Raw genomic sequence first — 22,039 nt, forward strand, 5'->3', positions numbered from 1 at the left:
CAGTAGCAGGTGATTCAATGCACGGTTTATTATTTAATCAGAAGAACACTGCTGGGGTTTACATGTGGGGTTTGTTGTAGCCGTGCGGGTAACACAGCCGCTTCTTTTCAGCACGAAGGAGGGGGGAGCTGTGAAGCTGTGGGATCAGGAGATGAAGCGGTGCCGCGCGTTCCAGCTGGAGAGCGGGCAGCTCATCGAGTGTGTGCGCTCCGTCTGCAGGGGGAAGGTGAGCGAGCGATGGGAGACGACGAGAGGAATTGGTGGTTATGGAGCAGCTTTGTCTGCCTCAGCCTGCTCACAATCCCTGCGTTGTGTTCTGGCGCAGTGATGGGCCTTACGCTGCCTTCTGGCTTGGTTTTCCAATGACAGAAGGAACTGAGGTACCTGCTGTACAAGGTAAATGTAGGCGCAGCTTAGGGCTTTCAGTCAGGCAGAAATGATCCTTGCTTCTTTTTCTTAAGTCACAAATAAAACCTGTTCCTACTGAGAATTACTGATTGGCTTCAAGTTTTGGCAAAGTGAAAAAGAACGGAAAATAACGAGCAATTTGAGATGCTAAAATCACTCTTGCACGTGTTGAAATTGTACTTGTAAATGTGAAAGGAGCGTGTGACGCTGCAGGAGCGTTAGTGCAGGTGATGGGTGTCTGCCCAACCTGGCACCTCACAAAATGGCCTCTATTTAACTTCCTATTTCAAGTCTCAGGAATTTGACGTGCTCTGGGATAACAGTAGGTGCAAGGTGCTCTCCAACAGTCTAACTAAGACTAAAAGCCTGATTTGATGTTTTTAATTATTGCCCAAATATTACATTTAGTTAGAAGTATGAGAATCCTCCTTTGCAACTTGTGTGTAAACACTTAGATCTGAATTAAGATCCTTAATGGCAAGCTGGAAATCCAGGGCAGTCACTCAAGAGGAACAGCAGAGCACGGCAAGAGATCTCAGGATGTCAAAGTCTCAGTGGTTTTACTCTCCTGTTTTTAAGATGCTGCATGAACAAGAAATATAAATCAGGCTGAATAGCAAGACATCCGTACTTCACTGCTATTGATATATTCTGTGTGCTGTACTGACAGCCTGTCTCTCATCCTTTTTTACAAACAGGGGAAAATTTTAGTGGGAACAAAAGATGGAGAAATCCTTGAAGTAGGAGAAAAAAATGCAGCTTCAAACTTGTTGATCGACTGCCACATGGAAGGGGAAATCTGGGGCTTAGCAACTCACCCCTCAAAGGACATCTTTATCTCTGCAAGTAACGACGGAACAGCGAGAATCTGGGACCTGTGTGACAAAGTGAGTATCACTAAATGGAAAAGTATCTGATGAGACATGATCGTTTGCCCGGCTGTCAGCCGTGCAGACAGCGACGTTTCTCTGCTTGTTCTCCTGCTCTGAAGTTATTTAAAAGCAGGGCTGCCCATGGAGGGCCTTGCTGTGCATTGCTTGTTTTGATCCGAAAGTACAGGCTGGAGTGGATTAAGGAAACGTTTTAATTCCGTGCTGACAGGCGGGGTGACACAGATGTCCTGTCCCTAATGCGCAGCCAGGGCTCCCTCTGTTTTAGAGCCTTGCTCTAGAACCGGGCCCGTTGCACATGTGGCGTTCAGCATGTTTTGTCCAAGTCAAATTGTGTAACAGCCACCATTTAAAAAGCAACAAATAAGTACAACATTTTTTTAAAATAACAGAAAGGTTTCTGCCTGTGCATAAACCTTTTCAAAAGGTCGCTGCCCGAGCTACCAGGGATCGTTGTAAATCTGGAAAATGAATATACTATAGATACAAGAGAAAACGCAGAGTCTGGTTTCACATAGCAGATGAAATGGAGAAAACCTCCCGGGATGGGCGGTTGCAGAAGCTGCATCACGATCACCTTTCACGCTAACGCAGAAATGGATTTTTCAGCCTTTTCTGCTAAACAATATTCTTTCTGGTGTAAAATCTGGACTCACCCTGCAACAAGATGGGTGCAAACATGAAACCTGGCTGATTTACACTGATATTTAGAAGTCTGGTTTGCAACATATGCCTGGTGGGATGTGGTTTTTTTTAATGTGAAATTTCAGATTTATATTTAGAGGAAACTATAGACATTTTGTTTTCAATGAGTGACTTTAATGCTTGGCGTTTGGAAGCTTTCCACGTGGTGGGCTTGTCCAGGGGAGGTATGAGCCTCTTGCTTCTGTTCCTGCAGAAACTGCTGAACAAAGTGAATCTGGGTCACCCGGCGAGATGCGCCGCCTATAGTCCTGATGGTGAGATGGTGGCAATTGGCATGAAGAATGGAGAGTTCGTTATTTTACTTGTAAACAGCCTCAAGGTGTGGGGCAAAAAGCGAGACAGGAAGTCTGCGATCCAGGATATCAGGTAGGGCAGCAGTTCCAGCCGCGCTTCTCTAAAAGCCCATCAAGGTCCACGTGCATTTCAGATTTTTGTAAGGCCAGATTTGTTTAAACCTGCTTGAAATCATGACATGCATTTACCGCTGACTGGTGGCTTTACGTATACCTCAAGCTTATATACATACCGCACATTGTGATGAATTCAGTTTTATCCACTCGAATATAGCTAGTAATCTGTACACTGTGGAGCTGGGGTTACGGGAATTAACGTTATAGTGCATTTTAAAATCGCAATTCCTGTTGCGTTCCCCCAGAGGATTATGTTACACTGCACGTGGAGTGCAATATCCACACCAGTTCACTGCGTACAGCGTCCTCTGTCTTCCTCATCCATTAAGCATCACGGTTCGGTTGGGATTCAATCTTGCTGTTGATAGAAGGGTTTTTTGGTTGCCAGAGAAGAAATTTGTTGTTTTGTGTTAGCATGAAATGCAAAAGAAGATTCTTGCGCAGAAACAGCAAATTATATCCCCATCCTGTGTTCTGTTGTCCAGGATCAGCCCAGATAACAGGTTTTTGGCGGTGGGTTCACAAGAACAGACTGTGGATTTTTATGATCTCACTCAAGGTACAACCCTGAACCGAATCGGCTACTGCAAAGACATCGCGAGTTTTGTCATCCAGATGGATTTTTCTGCAGACAGCAGGTACATCCAGGTAAAGCCACCTTTGTATTTATTGTGACTTCCTGTTACCAGGTAATAGGAACAAGAAGAAAGGGTGAGGGAGGCTTTCCAAAGTCGTCCTGCATTTCCAGGTGCCCTCCCTGTCCCTGGGATGGGCTGCGTGTGATACCTGAATTCACACCTGAGCTTTCCTCCGGGACTTTTTCTGACTTAGCAAAACTGGGCTGAGATAAACCCGAGAACACTTCCTGATAAAGCCTGTTGAGACTATTACTGCTGGAAATCTTACAAATAAAGAAATTGATGTATTAATGGCAAGTTACCAGCTTTTTCCTTTCCTGCCTTCAGGTGTCAACGGGTGCCTATAAGCGTCAGGTTCACGAGGTGCCACTGGGAAAGCAAATAACAGACCCTGCAGTGATAGAAAAGATCACGTGGGCCACGTGGACCAGGTAAGAACTCCAGAGCACAGCTGCGCAAAGCGCTGGATAAAACTGCACGGGTGGTTCCACAGGAGATCAAGCTCGGGATTTATAGATAGCAATAGTTTAGGATTCACACACAAAAGAAGTACGTTCTTGGGACACTCTTTATGATGAGATGGCATTCGGTGCAGTGATTTAGAGGGAGAACACATGGATTTTCAAAGGAGGTGGGTTTTTTATTACGAGGCTGTGTTGCCTCCCCCTGCTCTAGAAGAGAACAGCAGCAAGGCAGCCTTGTGCTCTAATGCTCTTTTTTAACTTGGATTTGGAACAGCATCCTGGGAGACGAAGTCATTGGAATTTGGCCGCGAAACGCAGATAAAGCAGATGTCAACTGCGCCTGTGTGACCCACGCTGGCCTAAATATCGTCACGGGAGATGACTTTGGTCTGGTGAAACTGTTTGACTTCCCATGCACCGAAAAGTTTGTAAGTGGCTATTTTATTACCTAAGCAGCTTGCTCTTGCCCGGCTTCGCCCCTGCACCGCTTCCTCAGCCGCTGCTCCTTCCCAACAGGCCAAACACAAGCGGTACTTCGGGCACTCTGCGCATGTCACCAACATACGCTTTTCTCACGATGACAAGTACGTGATAAGCACGGGAGGCGACGACTGCAGGTAACTGATTTATTTTGATAACAATCAAAGATGTTTTGTGTATCTTTCGACGCCAAACGCGCAGCAACACGTTACCGCCTTCCTCAGCCCCCTCGGCGCTCACTGCACCTGCCGACCTGACAGGGGGAGCCTGTTTTCTTACTCTGGAATCGCTGGTTTGTGGTCACTTGCACCAAGAGGTGGCTGCTGGAGCCTCTGAGGAGCATTTCGGTGAGACAAAGACAGCTGCGGGGGTGTCACTCACGCCAAAGTAACTGAATAGCTCCCGCCCAGCAAAGGGTAGCGCAGGAATTCGGGTGGACAGAAGCACAGACGGATTTAGAAAGACATTTCAAGTAACAGGAGGCTTCTCAAAAGGTGCTTTAAGTTTGTGTTGGGGTGTTTGAGGGTTTTTTCCCCTAATTAAAAAAAAACACAACCCAAAAACCCAGCAGCCTGTGTGCATGTATGTGATTCAGGCTGGATCACCCCTCAAGTGTATTTGAGCTTCCAGTGGTGCTCAGAGAGGACAGAATTGTCAAGCAAAACAGGGAGCGGAACGGTGAGGAACAAAAACTAAACGTGGTTAAACACAAACTGTAAAGAGTTCTTAAACAGCAAAACGTGAAACTAGAGAATCCAAAAAGCAGCAAGGGAGGAAGCGCAAGGACACGAAGTCTCACAGGAGCAAGGATGAAACGCTGCAGTCAAGAACCAGGTATTTTAACTGCTCACTCAGGAGGGAAAACACAAGCCAGGGAGGGCAGGATTGAGTCCTTTTTGCCTAAACACTGATGTATGTTTTGTGACACTGGCTCCTCTCAGCAAAGGTAAAACACAAAACCAAAGTGCTTTCTTTGATGTGCATTTGAGGGCTTAACGTTGCTTTAGTGGTCGATCGCCGTTTAGAGCCGTGCGTGTGTTTAAAGCAGCCTCTCTCGCTGCAGTATGCTGAGGGTTGTCATCAGGTCACTCAGAAAATAACGGTGCTGTGTCTGTGTCTGTTGGCAGCGTGTTTGTGTGGCGATGCCTCTGAGGAGCCGCTCAGGGCAGGGCGGGCGCCAGCGCCTCCCGGGCTGCCCTGCCCTGCCCTGCCCCATGAGCTGCGGTGACACCTCCCCGTCATCCCCGACTGCGGTGAATGTCGTCCTGCGCCCCAACAGCAGAGTCCTTGCGGCGGAAGCTGAAGTGTGGAAGGGAACGGCTCTGTAACCCGGGTAGGCCCAAGTGCTGAACAGTTCACTCGCAAAGCTGCTTTTGCCTAATACTGTGTTATTCAAACCGTGTCTGAAAAGGGAGCAAAGGCTGGGCCCTTTACTTTGTGCCATTTCCAAATTGATGACTGAACATTTGTTCAAGAAGTTGGTGGTTTTTAACCACACTTGTTTCAAAACTCCCATTTGGTGTGCTGAGCAAACCTGCAAGTGTTTATTGAGCATGCTGGGGTTCCCACTTCAGCTTCCAGTAATTGAAGGAGCAAAGTATCATTTTTTTAAGTGTGTTTTATTTTTAAATATATATATATTTGGCAATTTTTTCTATCCATTAAGTGCCTTTGAATAATTTTCCAGTAGTATGGGCTACAGTCTTGCCTCCCACCAGTTGCTTTCAACATACGGTGCTATAACTTTGACACAGGAGGGCTACCAACCATCACCACCTGTTCCAGCCGCACACCTCCGTTCTCCCGGCCTCGCTTTGTTTGTCCTCCCTTCACACCTGACTTCCAAAGTGTTTCCAACAGCGAGAAGCCGCGCGCTGTTGTGAGGCCGCGTTCCGCCTCTGGGTGAGCTGTGCAGCACTGGGGCTGCCGCTGCAGCCCCACCGTGACCCGCACCGGTGAGTAGGGGCAGAGCGGGGAGAGACCCGCGTAGATTTTAACACGAATACCGAGAAGGTTGTTCCCCAGGCGCTCCTGCGCTCTGTCTGTGGGACAGTGTGCTTTAGAGGTGAGTGAGTGTGGCACAGGCGCTGGCCAGCTCGTGTAGTTCAGAAGGGGGCTGGAAGATCCAGAATCGCCCTTTCCCATTTTCCCGTTCTGGAGACGCTTCCTGAAGCCGCCCCGAGCGATCTCGGAACGCCTGGTAGGTACCCTCTGGCTGGCAGTGTGTCCTGTGCTGCTTAGGAGTAGAAAATAATCGCTCCGATACCAGAAAATTCACCTGTCCTTGAGAAAAGCCCCGTTTTTGCTAAATTTGGGCTCCTCTCCCCGTGAGCCGCTCGGCTGTGGGATCAGGCAGCTGAGAGTCCAACCACGGAGCCCCCGTGCAGATGTTCCCAAAAGGCAAGTAAAGCTGCTCCACCTCTGTTAACAAACACTTTGTCAAAACCCAAAGCTACAGGGACAATGGAATGGGAGAAAGAAAACTAAGTTAAAAGTTCCACTTTCTCCACTGAAACTGTTTAGAAAGGAAAAGAAAAAGTGGGCTACGTCAAAACAAATGATTTTTGAGATTTCTGGCATGGAACAACATCCATGTTTTGAAATTACTTTTCTTAGGAAAAAAAGCTGTTTGTTACCCAAAAGAAATAAAGGCCAAAATGAAACACTTAGACTTGCACGTAGCCTTTGGAGAGAAATGTTAACTAGCGCTCTAGCCCCAGGTCAGGAAAAGGTCCCTTTGAGCGTGGAGCTGTGTGCTGCAGAACGGCCACTTCGATGTACAGGTAACACACAAAAGTGCTTCAGCAACCTCCAGGAATCACCTCTTTTTAAAACCGAATTTATTAATGCCTTATATTACTATACAGAAGATCAGTTTGTCAGATACACAATAAGAGTCCCTATGCAGTCTTTTTTTTAAAGAAACCTCCTCGATCAAGTAATGTACTCGTTAGGTGGTGATGTCAGTGACACCTGCTTTGCCTACGTTGTACTGATGTTTGCCTTCCTTCCACTCTGATTGTATCCCCAACAAAACCAGTTGTGTGGCAGAATCCATTAATCAAGGGTGATGTGGTAAATATCTTAAAGCAATACTGTCTGCCAGGAAAACACCGAAAATTTGTATGTTTATAAGGTTTGGCTTTATCTATAATGTGTTCAGAACTAATGCTGTATTATACTGTAAACTAAAATATCAGTGCATGAGTTTATTTTTCACTGGTCAAGATGCCATTAATTTAAAATCTGTGTCTCAGATAAATTTGGGTAAGAGTTCTTGATGTCCAGCTCAAGTTGCTCTGAAATGATTACTGAGACTCCCTTTACAATTTCCTTCAAATTAGAATATGGCATCATATGTTATTGCCTCAAAAAATAAGAGAAAGCAAGGATCTTCCTTGAGCAAAATCTAGACTGTATCTGTCACAACTGTCAATGCCAACTCGCGCCACTGAGCGGGGACCTGCCGCTGTCACCCGCGTCACGGAGCAGGAGCTGAGCGGGACACGGGACCTGGAGCTGAACAAACTGCTTCACACTGCACAGACGAGAGGAAAGGGATCAGGAAACGCAGCTACTCACATCTACACGGCTGACAAGCTACTTCCACCACCTGGTACAACGGATATTTAATCACAACGAACTGAAACAAAATAAACACAAATATATTAAACTTGCCTCAAGAAAGCAAAATACCAATATTATTTTATGTCTATAAGCTTTATTGATACTCGGGGTGGTTGGGTTCTTTGCACTTTTTCGTGTATTTTTTTCCCGGTTGGTGTTGTTTGTTTGCTTTTTGTCTTTTTTTTTACATTTCACAATGCATTCCACAGCCTTGGTTCAATACAGCTTCAACTGGATACGTTTTCAATCATCGGTTCTTGCATAACATGGTTTTCCGTTTCCAACCAACATTTGCAGCGTTAGCCATTCTGCCCCCAGATTATCAGAGTCTGAGAGACTCTAGAATTATTTGCTCCGAAATCGACTACTGTACGTTTGTGCGACAACGTGTACGCTGTCATTAATATAGCTGGAGGTTCCTTTGTTCGTTTCTCTTTTGTTTTTAAACAGACGCTAGTGTTTACAGACACATTTTAGTTTCTCAAGCTTGTGTGCTATGGAGCTAGTCCAGAAACGAGTCACTTCTCTGGAGAATGAAGCACTGTGGAGCAGCTGACAGATCTAAGCTTTGTGAAACACATATATATATATATATATATATAGATATATTGGCAATTGATAAAACAATAAAATCACAATACAGCTATACTCATACCAAAAAGGCAAGATTTTTCAAAACTTGCTAAAATGGTATATTCCTCTAAAACATCTGAGTTTAGAAAACCTGCATCGCTCTACACAGCCCACGGACAGTGCGCGGAGCGGGCCGCTCGGCCCGCGGGACCAACCTCCGCTCAAGCAAAATGTACAGCTGTCTCAACCCGCTCTAGTAGCCAGTGCTGCACACAGGAGAAAGAAAGATGATGATTAGTTTTAGATCCATACATAGCAGCTTACAATACTTAAGATGATGAAACACATGGCAGTCAAAACAGTTATTTTTTTTTTTTCCTCAAACACTGCGTTGCTAAAAAATAAAGATCTGTGAAATTGCACTGCAATGTCAAGGGCTTCGCTATTCCCTGACCCTCCCCGTGGAAATCCAAATGAGTAATTTTTTTCCCCCTTGAAAGATGAACTTCCTATCGATAAGTTGCTTCAGGTTTTTTTACTCGGTTTTGCGCTTCAACCCAGGGATCTTTGCTTGGATCCTGCAAGAGGAACAGGAGACGGAAAACAACAACATTTAAGTAACAAACTAAAAAAACAGAGGTGTAAATATAGTCTTACAAACAGCAGCACGTGAAGATAATTAATTAATTATCACAGCTACACAAAACCATTACACTCAGAAACCAACGCAATTGCTAAATTCTTCATTCACCCCTTAATTGCAACTGCTGAGGGCCTCACATTTCACCAACGGTTCCACATATGGAGATTTTGGTTTCAAACATAGAGATTCCTATCAACACAGGATTAACTTAACATTTCAGTAAGGAGCTGATTTCACAACCACTCCCAGTTTAAACAAAGGACGTTTCCTCCCAGGACTAGAGCCCGTGATGCGTGTGTTACTGCCGAGCGCCACACGCCCCCCAAGGACTCTCAACATTATTCAGGAAGTGAAATTTAAAAGCACACTACTCACTTGGCCATGGCGTCTTTGACATTCTTGTTGACGAGTCCCAAATAATGGTCGATTTGGGCCTGAAACAGAAGCAGGCAGATGTTAGAGGGCAGGGCGCTGGGCGGGGGCAGGAAAGCGGCTTAGGTGGGCCAGGCCTGGCTGGTAACCAGCTTAGGCCTGGGAGAGCAGCCGGCAGCTCCTCAAGAGGATTGAGGAGCCCGGGTTAAGCCGCACAAACTGTCCATCGTCTTCCCCCGGGGCTGCGGGGTTTCCTTTCACTCCAGAGCTCCCTTCTCTGGAGCCCAGGAGGCTCCACCATCTGCTCGGAGCCATTTCCTTGGGTCCCCAGGCCCAGGCAGGCCCAGGTTTTGAAAGAGGAGAAGAACTGCTAAGCCTGAGCTGGCTGCCCTGCTGTGCCATCACCTGCTCAAGACAGTCCCTGCCCAAGCTCTGCTGTAATTTATCACACGGGTTTTATTTTGGCTCCTTACCTCTTTCTTTTACATTCGTCTCCCCTGTTTTTGCCAGGGCTACAAATTCCAGAGGGCTTGAGGACACAAGTCCTGAATATCAGCTCCAAAGAGGTTCCTTCAGAAATTGTTTTTAAGGTGCTTACATCAGGATTAAGGCACCTTGCAGCTGCTGCTTTAGTCCTGACCAAATGTGGCTCAGAGGAGAAAAGGCCTCCAGGTTAATCGGGCCTTTTTTGCCACCATTTGCTGGGGAAGCTGCCTCAGATGCCACCAAAAGAGGAGGGAAAAGCACACGCAGCCTGGACCTCAAAGTGGACATGCTTGATGGTTTTATTTTATCCACTTGTGGGTTTCCTTCAATAGAGCTAATTTTATGAATCATAAAACACTCACCTGATGTCTCTCATAAATAACAGGAACACTGAAGAGCGAAATCAAAGCTGGAAAAGAGCACATCAAAGGTATAAATATTGACAAAGGGATGGTGGTCAGGTAAAACAATGACTACTTTTTACACATTATTTCAAAAAGTACAAGACAAAGGACTAAGGGAGCCACACACAAAGACTGTTGGCTGGTAAGTTAAACGATCCCCGTTAAGGAGCAGCCGGGCTGTTCTCCAGGCCTCGCTCCCAGCTCAGCAAGTCTGGTCACAGTTCACCTCTCTGCTGGGGGTTATGCAAACTCCTCAACAAGGATGTTGAGGCTCAAGCAGCGCCAGTGGGTTTCTGACACCTGCGGCCAGCGGGACGGGGCAGAGCCAGCTCTGCACCTCCCCGCAGCGCCAGCACAGCGCTGCTATTCAGGCAGGACTATCCCGGCCAAGGACAGCACGGCAGAGCGTGTTCCACACCATACAACCTCTGCAAAACCAGCAGTCCCCAGGCATTCAACACCGCAACTCACAGTGACCGTTCAGCAGCGTTATCAGCGTCCTAGAAAAGGACACACGGCTGTAACATCTTGCTGCGCTCCCAAGAACACAGGAACAGCCTCACGGTAGCGAGCAGACCTCAGGGCTTTTCCAGGGTTATTTTGTATGCCAGGTATTTCACACAATTTAAAACACTTACCCAGAATCAGTAATGTCAGACCATTAAACAAGGCACCAACATAAGTGAACACCCACATCAACACCGCAAACTGGAAAGGAGAAAAAAAAAGAACACATCAGACCACAGTCTTAGCGGAACAGACTAATTAGAGCAGGGAGAACTTCTCTTAACACACACATCACACTGAACGCCCCAAACTCCACTTCACCCTTGTAGGTGTCCTGTAATTAGAGACGAGTGCCAAGATGGCTGAAGGGGTTGGTAATGGGACACGTGGCCCTGGCGCCCAGGTCACCGCCCGGATCCAGCCCGAGCCAGCAGAGACGCGGAGCTGGGCAGCGCGGCCCCGGCCTCGCGCCCCGCACGGAGCTCTGGGTACCGAAAAATTCAGGAAAGGGGGAATCAAGTGCCATGAAATGGATGCTGGCTCTAAATCACAGACAGATTCATCAGCAGAGAGGTCCCGTTCACAGAGCCCTGAACCCGCAAACCGCCGTGAGCCCCGTTCCGCTCCCTTCCCGCACAGCCCCGCTCCCCTTGGCCACGCAGATCCCCCGAGCCGAAGCCCCTCAGCTCCCTGGCAGGTGAAGTGTCCCGAGCGCACCCCTGACCTATGCTGGGCTGCCAGTTCTATTTCTGTCTGCCCTCCCTCCCCAAGGAAAATCAGCCGCTTTCTTCTAGTGTTGCACAGCCCGCAAGGAGCGGAGCAGAAGCCAGGATCTGCATGGCAGAGTGGATTCACCAGCGCTTATTTCTTCCTGCACGCTGAATTATGCTTTGCATTGTGCAGAGCACACACACAGGAGACCCCCCCCACCAGGCCTTTAATCAACTAAGCACGTCTGGTTATTTTCTGTGCAAGACGCCACGAAACACTGAGGAGCCAAAGGGAGCGGGTGTGGGGGCTGCTGCTGCATCGGGAGAGAAGATCTGGGCTGTTAACCAAAGTGAAGCTCCCGATACGATACAGGCAAGGAAAAGATGGGCACGAAGCACTGGGAAGAACAAAAAGCCCATTGAAGGAGTGTGGGTGTGGACAAGGATCTGTCCTGCAGCTGAGTTACTCAAAAGTTATCTACCCTAACAGCCCTTTTTAATACCCAAACCAAACACAATCAACAGCCAACAATACGATAACCGCATGACAATCAAGACAAGTTTAACTGAATGACCCCTGTAATGAAATGTATTTTACTTTCAGGGCTTGATTCCAAGCTGCTCCCATTCAAAATGCAGTGGGATGAACTGCAAAGGATGCAGTTCTGTCCCGGCAGCTCCTCCTTGACGTGACACGAACAGCACCGGAGCACAAAGTTACCCCTCGGACAAGGCTGCAATGTTCCTGCGCTCCCGCTGCGGGGTTTGGCAGGCTTATCGAGAACAACAAAGCAGATTTCTCTAAACTCCCTCATGATCCACGCAAACCTTGGCCCCGTTCTGCCCCGCGGGTTGGCCGCCTGCCGCGCACAGACCTCGTAACGGAGCGAACGCTGTCCCCGCGCAGCGAGCCCGGCCGCGCAGCGCGGACCCTGCCCAGCGCCCGTGCTGCAGCAAAGGGCTGCGGGCGCTCATCCCAAACTCCCACATCTCTGCAGGACCCCAGCTACCAGCGCCCAGCCAGGAAAATATCACCAACGCTAAGACCGAGTCCGAAAACGTGAGTTTATGTGAGCAGAGAGGTAGCGGATATGAGTCAGTCCCAAAGTCCAACACTTATCAGAACTACCCCGTCCTATTTAGTGAACATTGGATTTATGGCCGAGGAAAGATCAAAATCCAGGAGTCCACGTTTGAGTGACTCAGGCTTTGCTTCCCTCACCACAACAATGAAAGACTCCCCAGTACCCAAAGCATCTGCAATTTAATGGCAAACCCAGAAATGCCTCTGTATTGAGTTCCTTCGCTACAAACCAGCGCAGACAGAGCAAAGAGCTCCGTTTCCCCAAGGCACAGCTGAGCAGTGACCAAGCGGAGCCGGGGCCCTGGGTCTGCGTGAGCACCAGGCCAGGGCTCCTCCGCGGGCTGCGGAAATGGTCACCGTCCCTTGTGAGACCTTCCTGACTGCAGCTTTGTTTAATTAAACAAGAAAAAGGTCTTAACAAGACACGTTTTACAGCCAGAGCTATGACACGCAGTAAACTGACCTGTGGATGTTTTCTACACCAGAGATGTGTAACTATAATTATACACAAACGTGCTGTTTCCTACGGTAAAGATGTTTAAATTACACAAGCCAAGATATTTTTTATTTAAACCAGGGCCATTATATTACATAAAACCCCAGCATCTTAACATTCTCCTCAAGCACAAACTCTTCAAAATCATTAACTTGTTCTTGTGAGCTGTCCTGACATTCACTGGTTTCATATAAGGGTTGCTCCCAACTTCCATAAATTACACTAATTAACCTACATAAAACGTTTTAAATGTCACAAGAAGAGAGGGGAAATGAATCAGTGCAGCTGAATAAACACGTCTTTCCTTTATACCGCAGTGTTTTAAAGTGCCTTGAAGACATTCTGACTGGAATTAACTCCACTTCCAACACCATTGCACTGCAAGGTCTCATTTTTAAACAGCGTTAACTGAGCGGGCCTTGGCTGCTCACTGCTGCCCTTTCCTTCGCTGCAAGGGACTGCGATCTCTAAACAAACTCAAATGAAGGAACAGAGCACAAATGGCTTAATTATTAAAGAAATACAAGTGACCTTGTGACTACAAGATTTCTGTGATGTTGTTTAATCAGATCTAAACACAACTTGAACAAAATAGCTTTTCTGTGAACACTGAAACTCAACGCCCTTAAACAGAACAAAGAATATGTTTCCTTTCCTGCCTCGCACACCAAGTTGAAGTTAGCAAAACGCAATTTTAGCTGTGTAACAGGACTTCTTTGGGTCAAGGCTGTAGCCCTGCGATGCTGCAGAGATGAATCCAAAGTACTGAGTCACTTCAGCATGAAAGACACAGACTCCTACAGCCCAGACCAACGGGCAGCGGCCACAACCCTTCCCTTCTCCAGATTCACACAACATCAGCCACAATCCCCTGTGTTCAAGCTGAAGCAAAATGAGAAACTGGATCTAGAAACTCAGGGTAAAATCCTGAGATCTGCCTCTAATTTCAGTTCCACAAACCTAACGAAGGCTTTTACAGCCTTCCCGTTTTTCTCCAAGTTTCACTAGAAAGCCCTTCCCCCAGCCCCATGGCAACTCAAGGGACCTTGCAAAGCACTAAGTAAGGGATTTACCGGAGGATAAATGCAACTTTATTTCAAGAAGATTACGCAAACTGAAAAAGGAATGGACAACACGTTGTACTCTGTAAAGGCAACAATTGTTTGGAAAACGAAGGAAGGCGATTAGCTTGAAAGGAGATAATATAATTCTCACTGAACAAAACTGAATGGTTCTCAGCCCTTTTGAAAAAATTATGATGATTAGCTGTCAGTTCTGCTCTGCCACCTTCAACAAATCCCATTAACTACAGCTTGAACACGGTCAAGATCTCTGCTAGGCAGTACTCCAGTCACCTGTATTATAAAGTACAGATCACATATCCACTATTACTGCACGAGGCGCTTTATATCCAACTTTATATTCAACTCCCTGTGGCTAAAAGCAAGCTGTACTTCTGGAAAAACAAAAAGGCTCAGTACTTCCAGCAAGCAAACAAAATGTCAGTATTTACTTACAGGGAGCCCCGAGTGCCATTGTGATTGCCGTTTAGAAGGAGCAGTGGGCTTTGCTAACCCAGGTCAGCACAGACTGTGTTTACACGAGGCTGCTGGGCCTGGGCTGAGCTGGACTTACCTTCAGAGAATCAACTAAGTCATCGACTAGGAAGAGGCGTCTCAGCTCTTTGACGGTGCCGTTGAGGTGACCCAGCACAACGTTGCTGTATTTCTGAATCAGCTCCTCGGACACGGCGACATCGGACTCCAAGTAAGCCCTGCGAGAGAGGAGAGCTCAGGAAACGGCTCTGCCAGAGCGCTGCCCAGCACCAACGCGCTCAATGTACAACAGCAGCATCTTCTTGTGTTACAAAGAGAAAAACCTCACCATATGAACAACGCTAAAAGGACAGAGCAGAACTAACTGAAGTTATTCTTGGAAGGTAAAAAAAACACACTAAGACATGGCAAAATGAGCAAGTTCTTCATCATTTGCTGCAAAAACTTCTTACAGTCAGTGATAACAGTTCTTTCAACAGAAAGATAGAAGCTCCTATCTGGTTAAGTGTTCTTTCCAATACACTGCGACTTTTATCTGTAGTTGCAGTGGCTACAGCAATTTAGACTCTTTAAATAGAGAATAATTTCTGTATCCAATTTGCATGCTGGAGGAAGAAGCAGCAAATGCAGCACATGTGTAACACTTCACACTTACCACAGTTGGTAAATTTGTACTTTTCTTTAGGGGGAGATTGTGCTTTGGGGTGGTTTTGTTTGATTTATTTTAAAAACAAACCCCACACAGCGGAGGCTCCTTTGTATGTCATTTAAGGCAAAGCTAAAGATGCTTAACAAATCAAAATACTTCAAATGGTAACTAGAGGGGGCAGCCATTTCAAGGCTCCATTCTGCTGTCCACACTTGGCTTCACCCTGCACACCATTCTCAACTCAGCAACATTTTTCTCGAGGGTATGCTCTTCACTGCCAAACTAAATGCAAGCAAAAATACCCTTCTTGTAGTGGAAGCTGTGCAGATAAGAAGTAAACCACCAGGTGTGGTAGATGAGAATGGATGGAAGCCTCTTTTGAATCTTGGTATTTTTAGAAATAACCTGCACAAAGAGCACAGGTAGAACAAGTTTTGCTTGTTCTTGCTATGAAAGAACGGAGCTGGTGAACTGGCAACGCTGCTTGGATACTGAAGTGGGCAGACAGAGCGAGTGGGATTTCAGCTGGTTACCCACCTCGACCAGGGAATGAGGAGGTCACACCAGGCCCCGATAGTTAAAAAGCACCAAACAAAACACTCCGTTTACAAAAGAGAAACATTTCATGCTGCTGTACTGAATGTTGTTGCCAATTCATCAGATGCCTAAAAGCAAATACTCCTTTTTCCCCCCCGAGTTTTGTCCCACAGCACTGAGTGGTTTCCACTGGGCAAATGAGCCACTACCTGTGGTCAGGGAGGAACGGAGGTAATGCCAAGAAAACCATTTATTTTGCCTTACTGAAGATGAAGGGAAGAGAATAACTGGAAACAGCACAAACTGAGTAAGGGAGGTGTGAACAGGAGGACAAGCAGGAGCTTCTGAGAGGTGCCAGGGAGCTGGGATCAAACCGCTTCATTATTAATAAAAGGAGAGAAGCAAATCTGAGCGGCGTGGGACAGGGCTGCTACGGAAATGGGAAACACAGACTCTTAGTAATTACTCTGCCACATTAATAACCTTTTATTTCTCCGCAATAATGGGCAGCACTGTAGTGCACCCAGGAAGGGCTGAGTGCGGGAAGCACAGGCGGCTGCCCCAGGGACTGGGCTCTGCACAGAGCTCGGGGGCCTCTTGGGGACCAACATTCATTAATCCCGTGATTCAGCGCCTCAAGCCTTACAATCGAGTCCAAGTTGCTGCATTTCTGAGCTAGGCAGGCTGCAGTGAACCTGGATTCTGCTGGTAAGGCAGCCTCGCATGTGGAGAACACGGCTACGCTGCTACATGCTAAAACACACATTTTAAGACTATTCTTTAAAAATAAAGATGCAAGGAAATAAAAGCATTTCCTACTACATTTATTCTGATTTTTGCTAAATATATTGTATAGAAAGTGCTGCTTCTCCTGGGTATTCTTTTCTTTGTGTACACCATCTGCCACTGGTTCACATTCAGAAGACTACACCATTCCAAAACGCACGTACTATCCCATTAGACTGAAGTATTTAATTTAAGATACTCCAGAATTCCCAGAGAAATCCCCTATACCAAGTACTCAGATCATTTTCCTTACTCCTGTGTATACCCATATGTGGTCATGGGCCGGATAACAGATTTTTCAGCGCAGAGGTTATTTACAGCATTACGCAACATATTAGGCATGTGTCATCTCCTGCTTCTAACAGCACCCATGCTGCCGTTCCCCAAAACAACACACTTTTCCTTAATTCAAAGAAACGCCTCACCTGAACGGGTGGCCTTCATCGGACTTCTGGATTGCCTGGATGACTCCCTTGTATATCCTAAAGCTGATGGTGACGGAGAGCAGGGCCAGGGCGATGTAAGCTGTCACGCTCACGATGCTGAACACTGTTAGCGAAAGCAGCAGGAACAGGCTGGCACCAAACACCACTCCCGTCTTCTTAATGTCGCGCCAGTAAAGGAGGTCAACAACTAAAACAGCAAAAAAAGGTAAGAAATTAGAACAAGATACCTTCTGCATCTGCGTGACAACAGTAAAACGTGATCACTTGACTGCTGGGAGTCACCACGAATGGAACTCGCGATCTCACTGTCAAACCAGAGCTGAAATTACACCTAAAAAATAGGTTATTTTAGCACTAATTTTGTATTGAATTTCAGATTATTTGGATTATTGTATTGGGATTACCTCAAACGTAATTGCTAAAATTTAAGAACAATTCTGCCCTTCAGCAATGTCAGAATTAATCTCTTCAACTACTGTGCTGTGTTCTGCAGCAGTTTGTGCTTCATTGCATTTTGTTTTTGTGGATTTTGTGGCGGTCACTCACTTGGTTCCGATTCCTGTGATGACAAATGGCAAGACACTAACAGATCTCTAAACCACTGGATCTTTGCAAGCCTGCAAGAGGCAAAGGCAGCTCAAGACTCATTAACAGCTCGTTTTGGTTCCTTGTGACTGAAGACATTCCCATGGGAGTTCATAATGTTGATTGTTGGTGACAGACGGAGCCAGCAAGAGGGAATAATCCCACTGAAACTTCAACCCAGGCTAAATCTGCCGTGCTACAATGCAGAATACTTCATTTATAAACCAAGTTTATGTTTTCCTTAAGCGACCCTCAGGAGAGACCAGAATATAATAGAACGCCATTTTTAGCAATAGTGTTTAGAGTAAACTACACCCTTGCACAGGTCACATTAATGGTTTAATGCATCCACTGCAGATCTGTTTGGCTGGAGATGAACTCCTGCAACGTGCAGCTCATTCTGCACCGTGCAGCTCATTCTGCACTGCAGGGCACAGGACTGGGCAGGGGGCATCTACCCTGGTTTTATACGTTCTGGTGAGATACACAATCAAACCCATTCTTCCTGATTACATTTTCACAAGAAGTTCCTCTTCTGCATCAAAACTGCTTGGTAATAGCAATAAGGTACAGTTATTAGATACAAAACTCAAGGTACAGAAAAATTATTACAAGTTTAGCAATCCTATCTAATCCTAAATGTCACCAAAGTTATTTGTAAGGTAGCATAGCACAATTCACAACAGATACTTGCTCTGAATAACTGCAAAAGAAAACTGAAAAAAATCCATTTGACTGTTATTTCTTACAGGATGAAAACGTGGTAATACAACATTAAGCACTTAGGAGCCTCTGTAGGGCAAAGTCTGCAAATTACCCTCGTAGGTGCAACATGAAAATGCCACCAAGGCCGTGGTGCAATTTCACCGTGTTTCAGAAGCTCAAGTTCTTTATTTCCTCCTCATTTCCGTGGGGAACCCATAATGAGCGGGCGGCACGGGAAAGATGGGAACCCTGCTCAGAAACTGAAAGCTGCCATTTTCATAATGCAAAATATTTTATCCAAATATTTAATTCACATGTCAGCAGAAATTTCCTGAAGCTCTACAGACAGAACCAGGTTACAGTTGCATGAATGCTTTAAATTTGTCCTGAAGCAAAAGTGCTGTGGAAAGAGCAAGCCCGACCCGCCCAGCACCCCTTTCCTCCACACACCCAGCCCGGGCTTCTCTGCGCTGGGACAAATACCGCACAAAAATAATGGAAATTAAACCCAAGCAGGCGGCCAGATCAGATCCTGGATGCGGTTCAGCGTGTGACTCCACCAACATATGGCGTGCGAGATAGAGCGGGCAAGCGCAGGAGGCAACACTGGGGCTCCCCCAGCAGCCCCAATCTAAAGCCCTCGACTAACTGGGGCCCGGCCTCTCCCCACACCCTGGCCACTCGTTGTTCTTCTGGGTCTCCTCGTGTTACAAACCTGCACGGCTGTTTGCCCTGTCAAAGGAAGGAAGCCCAAAGCAAGAGAGCTTTTCTTTAATATTTGTAAAAATCAAACAAAAAAGCACCTCATCGTAGAATTCCTTTTGTATGGGTTATAATCCCTAAATTTAACAACATTTGGCTGTGCTCTAATGGCAAAAGCATCTGTTAGTCTCTGTACACCTTACCTTAGCTAGCGTAGCAGGTTAAAGGAGCTTAGGATCGAAATTGTGAGCTTGACCTAAAAATGGTTGTGAACAGCAAACCTAAACTGAGCTGCAAGTATCCCCAACACCACAGGGAGATTTTCAAAACCAGCCTTGCCATTCAAAACTTGGTGGATTTTGTGCTCCCAAGAAACCTCTGAAACAAACCTCATCTCTTTCTGACTATTTGCTTCATGTACTGAAATGGTATTTATTTTTAAGTGCTGCAATTTGAGCATCCATACATTCAAATTTGGATACTGCTCCCGTATCGTGTGACGGCCCAAGAATGAGCACGACTCTTCTCCACTTGCAGGCAGCGCTGCTCTGGCTGCTTCCTAGGAAACCACTGCTTGCAAGCAGCAACACATGGAGCCTAAACCCCGCTATAAGGAACAGTAAGCCAGTAATTAATCTGTGTGACAGTTTCCAAATAGCAGAAACAAAGGTAAATTGCAGGAATTTAAGCACGCCACAAATGCCAAACGGCACTCAGCGCCCCATCTTTTTGTTCTTGGTAATGGGGAAGAAAAATCCCGGAGCGACGTCCCCCAGAGTGGAGTTAAAGTGCACACGAAGCCTTTTTCCTCACTCCGTCTCCATTTGGAGAACAACCAACCCAGCCTCGGCTTAATGACATACGTATCTGGTTTCATTGTAAATTCCTCAGAGGGAAATTCAGCGTTACAAGTGCCTGAAAAACCGATTCGTAATTATCAGTCCAAGAGCACATTAAGAAATTCATTTGTATTCTGCAATTGATCAGAAACGGGTATTTGCGTTTCTTTCTAAAGCAAAAGAAAATATTAAAAGCATTACTAGAAGCAGCTTCCTGGCTTTAATTTACACACAAGGTATTCACAGGAGATAAAAACCAAACCAAAACAAACACAGTAAAAGCCACAACCGATCCTGTTCTCAGAGCAGCGCTGCCAAGCAGTATCTTTCCTCACAGAAACCACTGCAAGCTTCATTTTCTACAATATGAACTACAATCTCATGCATTTAATACAAGTACTCCAGGCCTATTCCAAAGCAAGAACAGCTGCCTACATTTGGTAAGCACGAACTGTCACTTGGCACGTCTAAAAATAGTCCTGCTAGCATCCGTGCCTTACATGCACAACTCATCCTATTACATTTTGCTTTTAAAGCAAGCGCCGCGGTACATTTATCGCTGTATTTAAAAAGAAAAAACAACCTTTTCTTTCTTTCGCTGATATTTAACTTAAAACCGAGCAGTTTGTATTTTGATAACAAAAACAAGCGGTTTCCTATCTTTAACCCGCTAACACTCTTTAAAAATAAACTGAACCAAGCAACACTCTTCTTTTTTTTTCTTAAAGAAGAGAAATTAAAAGCCTCGGGAGCTACAAGCGCGGTTAAAAGCTGTTTATCTAGGAAAGCGAGTGGAGGAGAAGGGACTAACCCATTTTGGCATCCATCTTGAGCGGGCGCACGCAGGCGGCGCTGGCCCAGCTGACTCGGGCGCCTCTTTCACTTCCTGCCGGGGCAGCGGGTCGGCCGCTCCACTACGCAACCGCAGCTGCCGCCTTCGCACAATGAACGGCTCACAAACCCAACAACAGCCGGGGCTTGGGGCCAAAGAAAGGCTGCTTGTGTGAGAGGAGCACACAAAAATAATAAGGCCAACAGTGTGTGGTTTATAAAGGCGGCCGTTACACTGCAGCCTTTCAGCAAGCTGGGAGGTGAGATGGAGTTCTTTATGTTCTTTGGATAATAGGAAAAATAGTGCAGAGGCACAAGTGAGAGGGGTTTTTTTGGGTCAGTTAAGAGCAGGCAGTGTTGTACTAACACAGAAACACACCACCAGCGTGGGGAACGGCAGCTTTCTAGGGCCTCTGAGGCCGCGGGGATGGCTGTCACAAGGAAAACTCACTCCAAACCAGCAAAAACCAGGACACAGGCACAAACAGGCGAATTGCTGTTAATTGCTGCTCAGAGGGCACTTCCCAGCTGCACTAAATAAACTTCGTATTTACACAGGGTTTCTGCTGGTGTTTTCCAAGCCCTGGCAGCCCCCGCTGGCCACCGACCAAGCCCAAGGAGAAGCCACCAGCTGGCCCAAGTCTCCCAAGCACAGACACCATCAGCAGCCTCAGGTTTACCATTTGCAAGACTTCCTACATCCAAATGACCATTTAAAATCATGGCTGACAGCAGGAGCAGTTACTGACCAGGCCACAGAATTCAAGCCTCCTTTGATACCCTGACCAGATGAGCTGGTGGCCCGTTTGGTCCTTGACCGCCTCGTTGCAAGTGGGTAACACCACAACAATCCCAGACTGGTGAAACTGGGCGGTTACTGGGTGACTGCACATGGAGCCGAGTTCCCTGTGCTGGGGACAGAGCAGCAGGACCAGGGGACGCGCAGGCCCACTGGATCCCTGAGCTCCCAAAACAAGTCGGCATCACACACCTTTCACACTTGGCACATCTGCCCCACAATCCTGAGCAAGAAAGACTGATACACGTGGTGCTAGAATGAAAATCAAGTCCGATATTACCAGATCATCCCCCCAAAACGCAAATACTATCTAACAATTACTAACGAGCAAAGCAGCACTTCCTGCCTAATCAAATACCCGTGCATGTGTGCACAACGTACAAACTGGGAAAATCCTTCCAAAGCCCTGATTACTCATGATAGAAATTCAAAAAGTTCAAGGGCTGCACAACCCTTTCCACCATCTCACTAATCTGAACCAGAATTCTGATAGATTTTCAGCACATTAATCAAGAAAAATAATAATCTTGGGGTAGTCTAAGAGTATAGTATAGAGTATATCCTACCGTTAGCATTATTCAGCCATTAAAACCTGACAAATCATTGAAATCATTAAAAAATATGTAGATGTTAGACATTTTAGTAGCGATTACCCCATAGGGGCTGTCTTTAAAAGTGCTAAAAATAAAAGTCGTGCCACCCCCAGG

General features: G+C 46.4%; 2 protein-coding genes across 13 annotated transcripts in view; one reads left to right on the plus strand and one right to left on the minus strand.

Moving 5' to 3' along the window:
• The window catches only part of EML6 (EMAP like 6), an 86,272-nt gene extending 78,573 nt beyond the window's left edge, over nt 1-7,699 (plus strand). For 5 of the 6 annotated variants that reach the window (XM_065833613.2, XM_071805610.1, XM_071805609.1 and 2 more), the window contains 8 exons: nt 112-226; nt 1,107-1,295; nt 2,197-2,369; nt 2,899-3,061; nt 3,379-3,482; nt 3,790-3,943; nt 4,032-4,132; nt 5,123-7,699. In XM_065833613.2, coding sequence (XP_065689685.2) covers nt 112-226; nt 1,107-1,295; nt 2,197-2,369; nt 2,899-3,061; nt 3,379-3,482; nt 3,790-3,943; nt 4,032-4,132; nt 5,123-5,147 — 1,024 coding nt within the window. In that variant the 3' untranslated portion in view covers nt 5,148-7,699. The remainder of the gene's footprint in view (nt 1-111; nt 227-1,106; nt 1,296-2,196; nt 2,370-2,898; nt 3,062-3,378; nt 3,483-3,789; nt 3,944-4,031; nt 4,133-5,122) is intronic. The other variant, XR_011738049.1, reaches the window with a different exon arrangement.
• RTN4 (reticulon 4) overlaps nt 6,819-22,039 on the minus strand; it is a 56,358-nt gene continuing 41,137 nt past the window's right edge. For 6 of the 7 annotated variants that reach the window (XM_065833616.2, XM_065833615.2, XM_071805619.1 and 3 more), the window contains 6 exons: nt 16,851-17,058; nt 14,533-14,671; nt 10,739-10,808; nt 10,059-10,105; nt 9,214-9,272; nt 6,819-8,773 (listed from right to left, as the gene is read on the minus strand). In XM_065833616.2, coding sequence (XP_065689688.2) covers nt 8,731-8,773; nt 9,214-9,272; nt 10,059-10,105; nt 10,739-10,808; nt 14,533-14,671; nt 16,851-17,058 — 566 coding nt within the window. In that variant the 3' untranslated portion in view covers nt 6,819-8,730. Of the gene's footprint in view, nt 8,774-9,213; nt 9,273-10,058; nt 10,106-10,738; nt 10,809-14,532; nt 14,672-16,850; nt 17,059-20,513; nt 20,617-22,039 lie in introns of those variants that run through there. The other variant, XM_065833619.2, reaches the window with a different exon arrangement.

Source organism: Patagioenas fasciata, chromosome 3 (genome assembly GCF_037038585.1).
Source record: "Patagioenas fasciata isolate bPatFas1 chromosome 3, bPatFas1.hap1, whole genome shotgun sequence".
NCBI lineage: Eukaryota > Metazoa > Chordata > Aves > Columbiformes > Columbidae > Patagioenas > Patagioenas fasciata.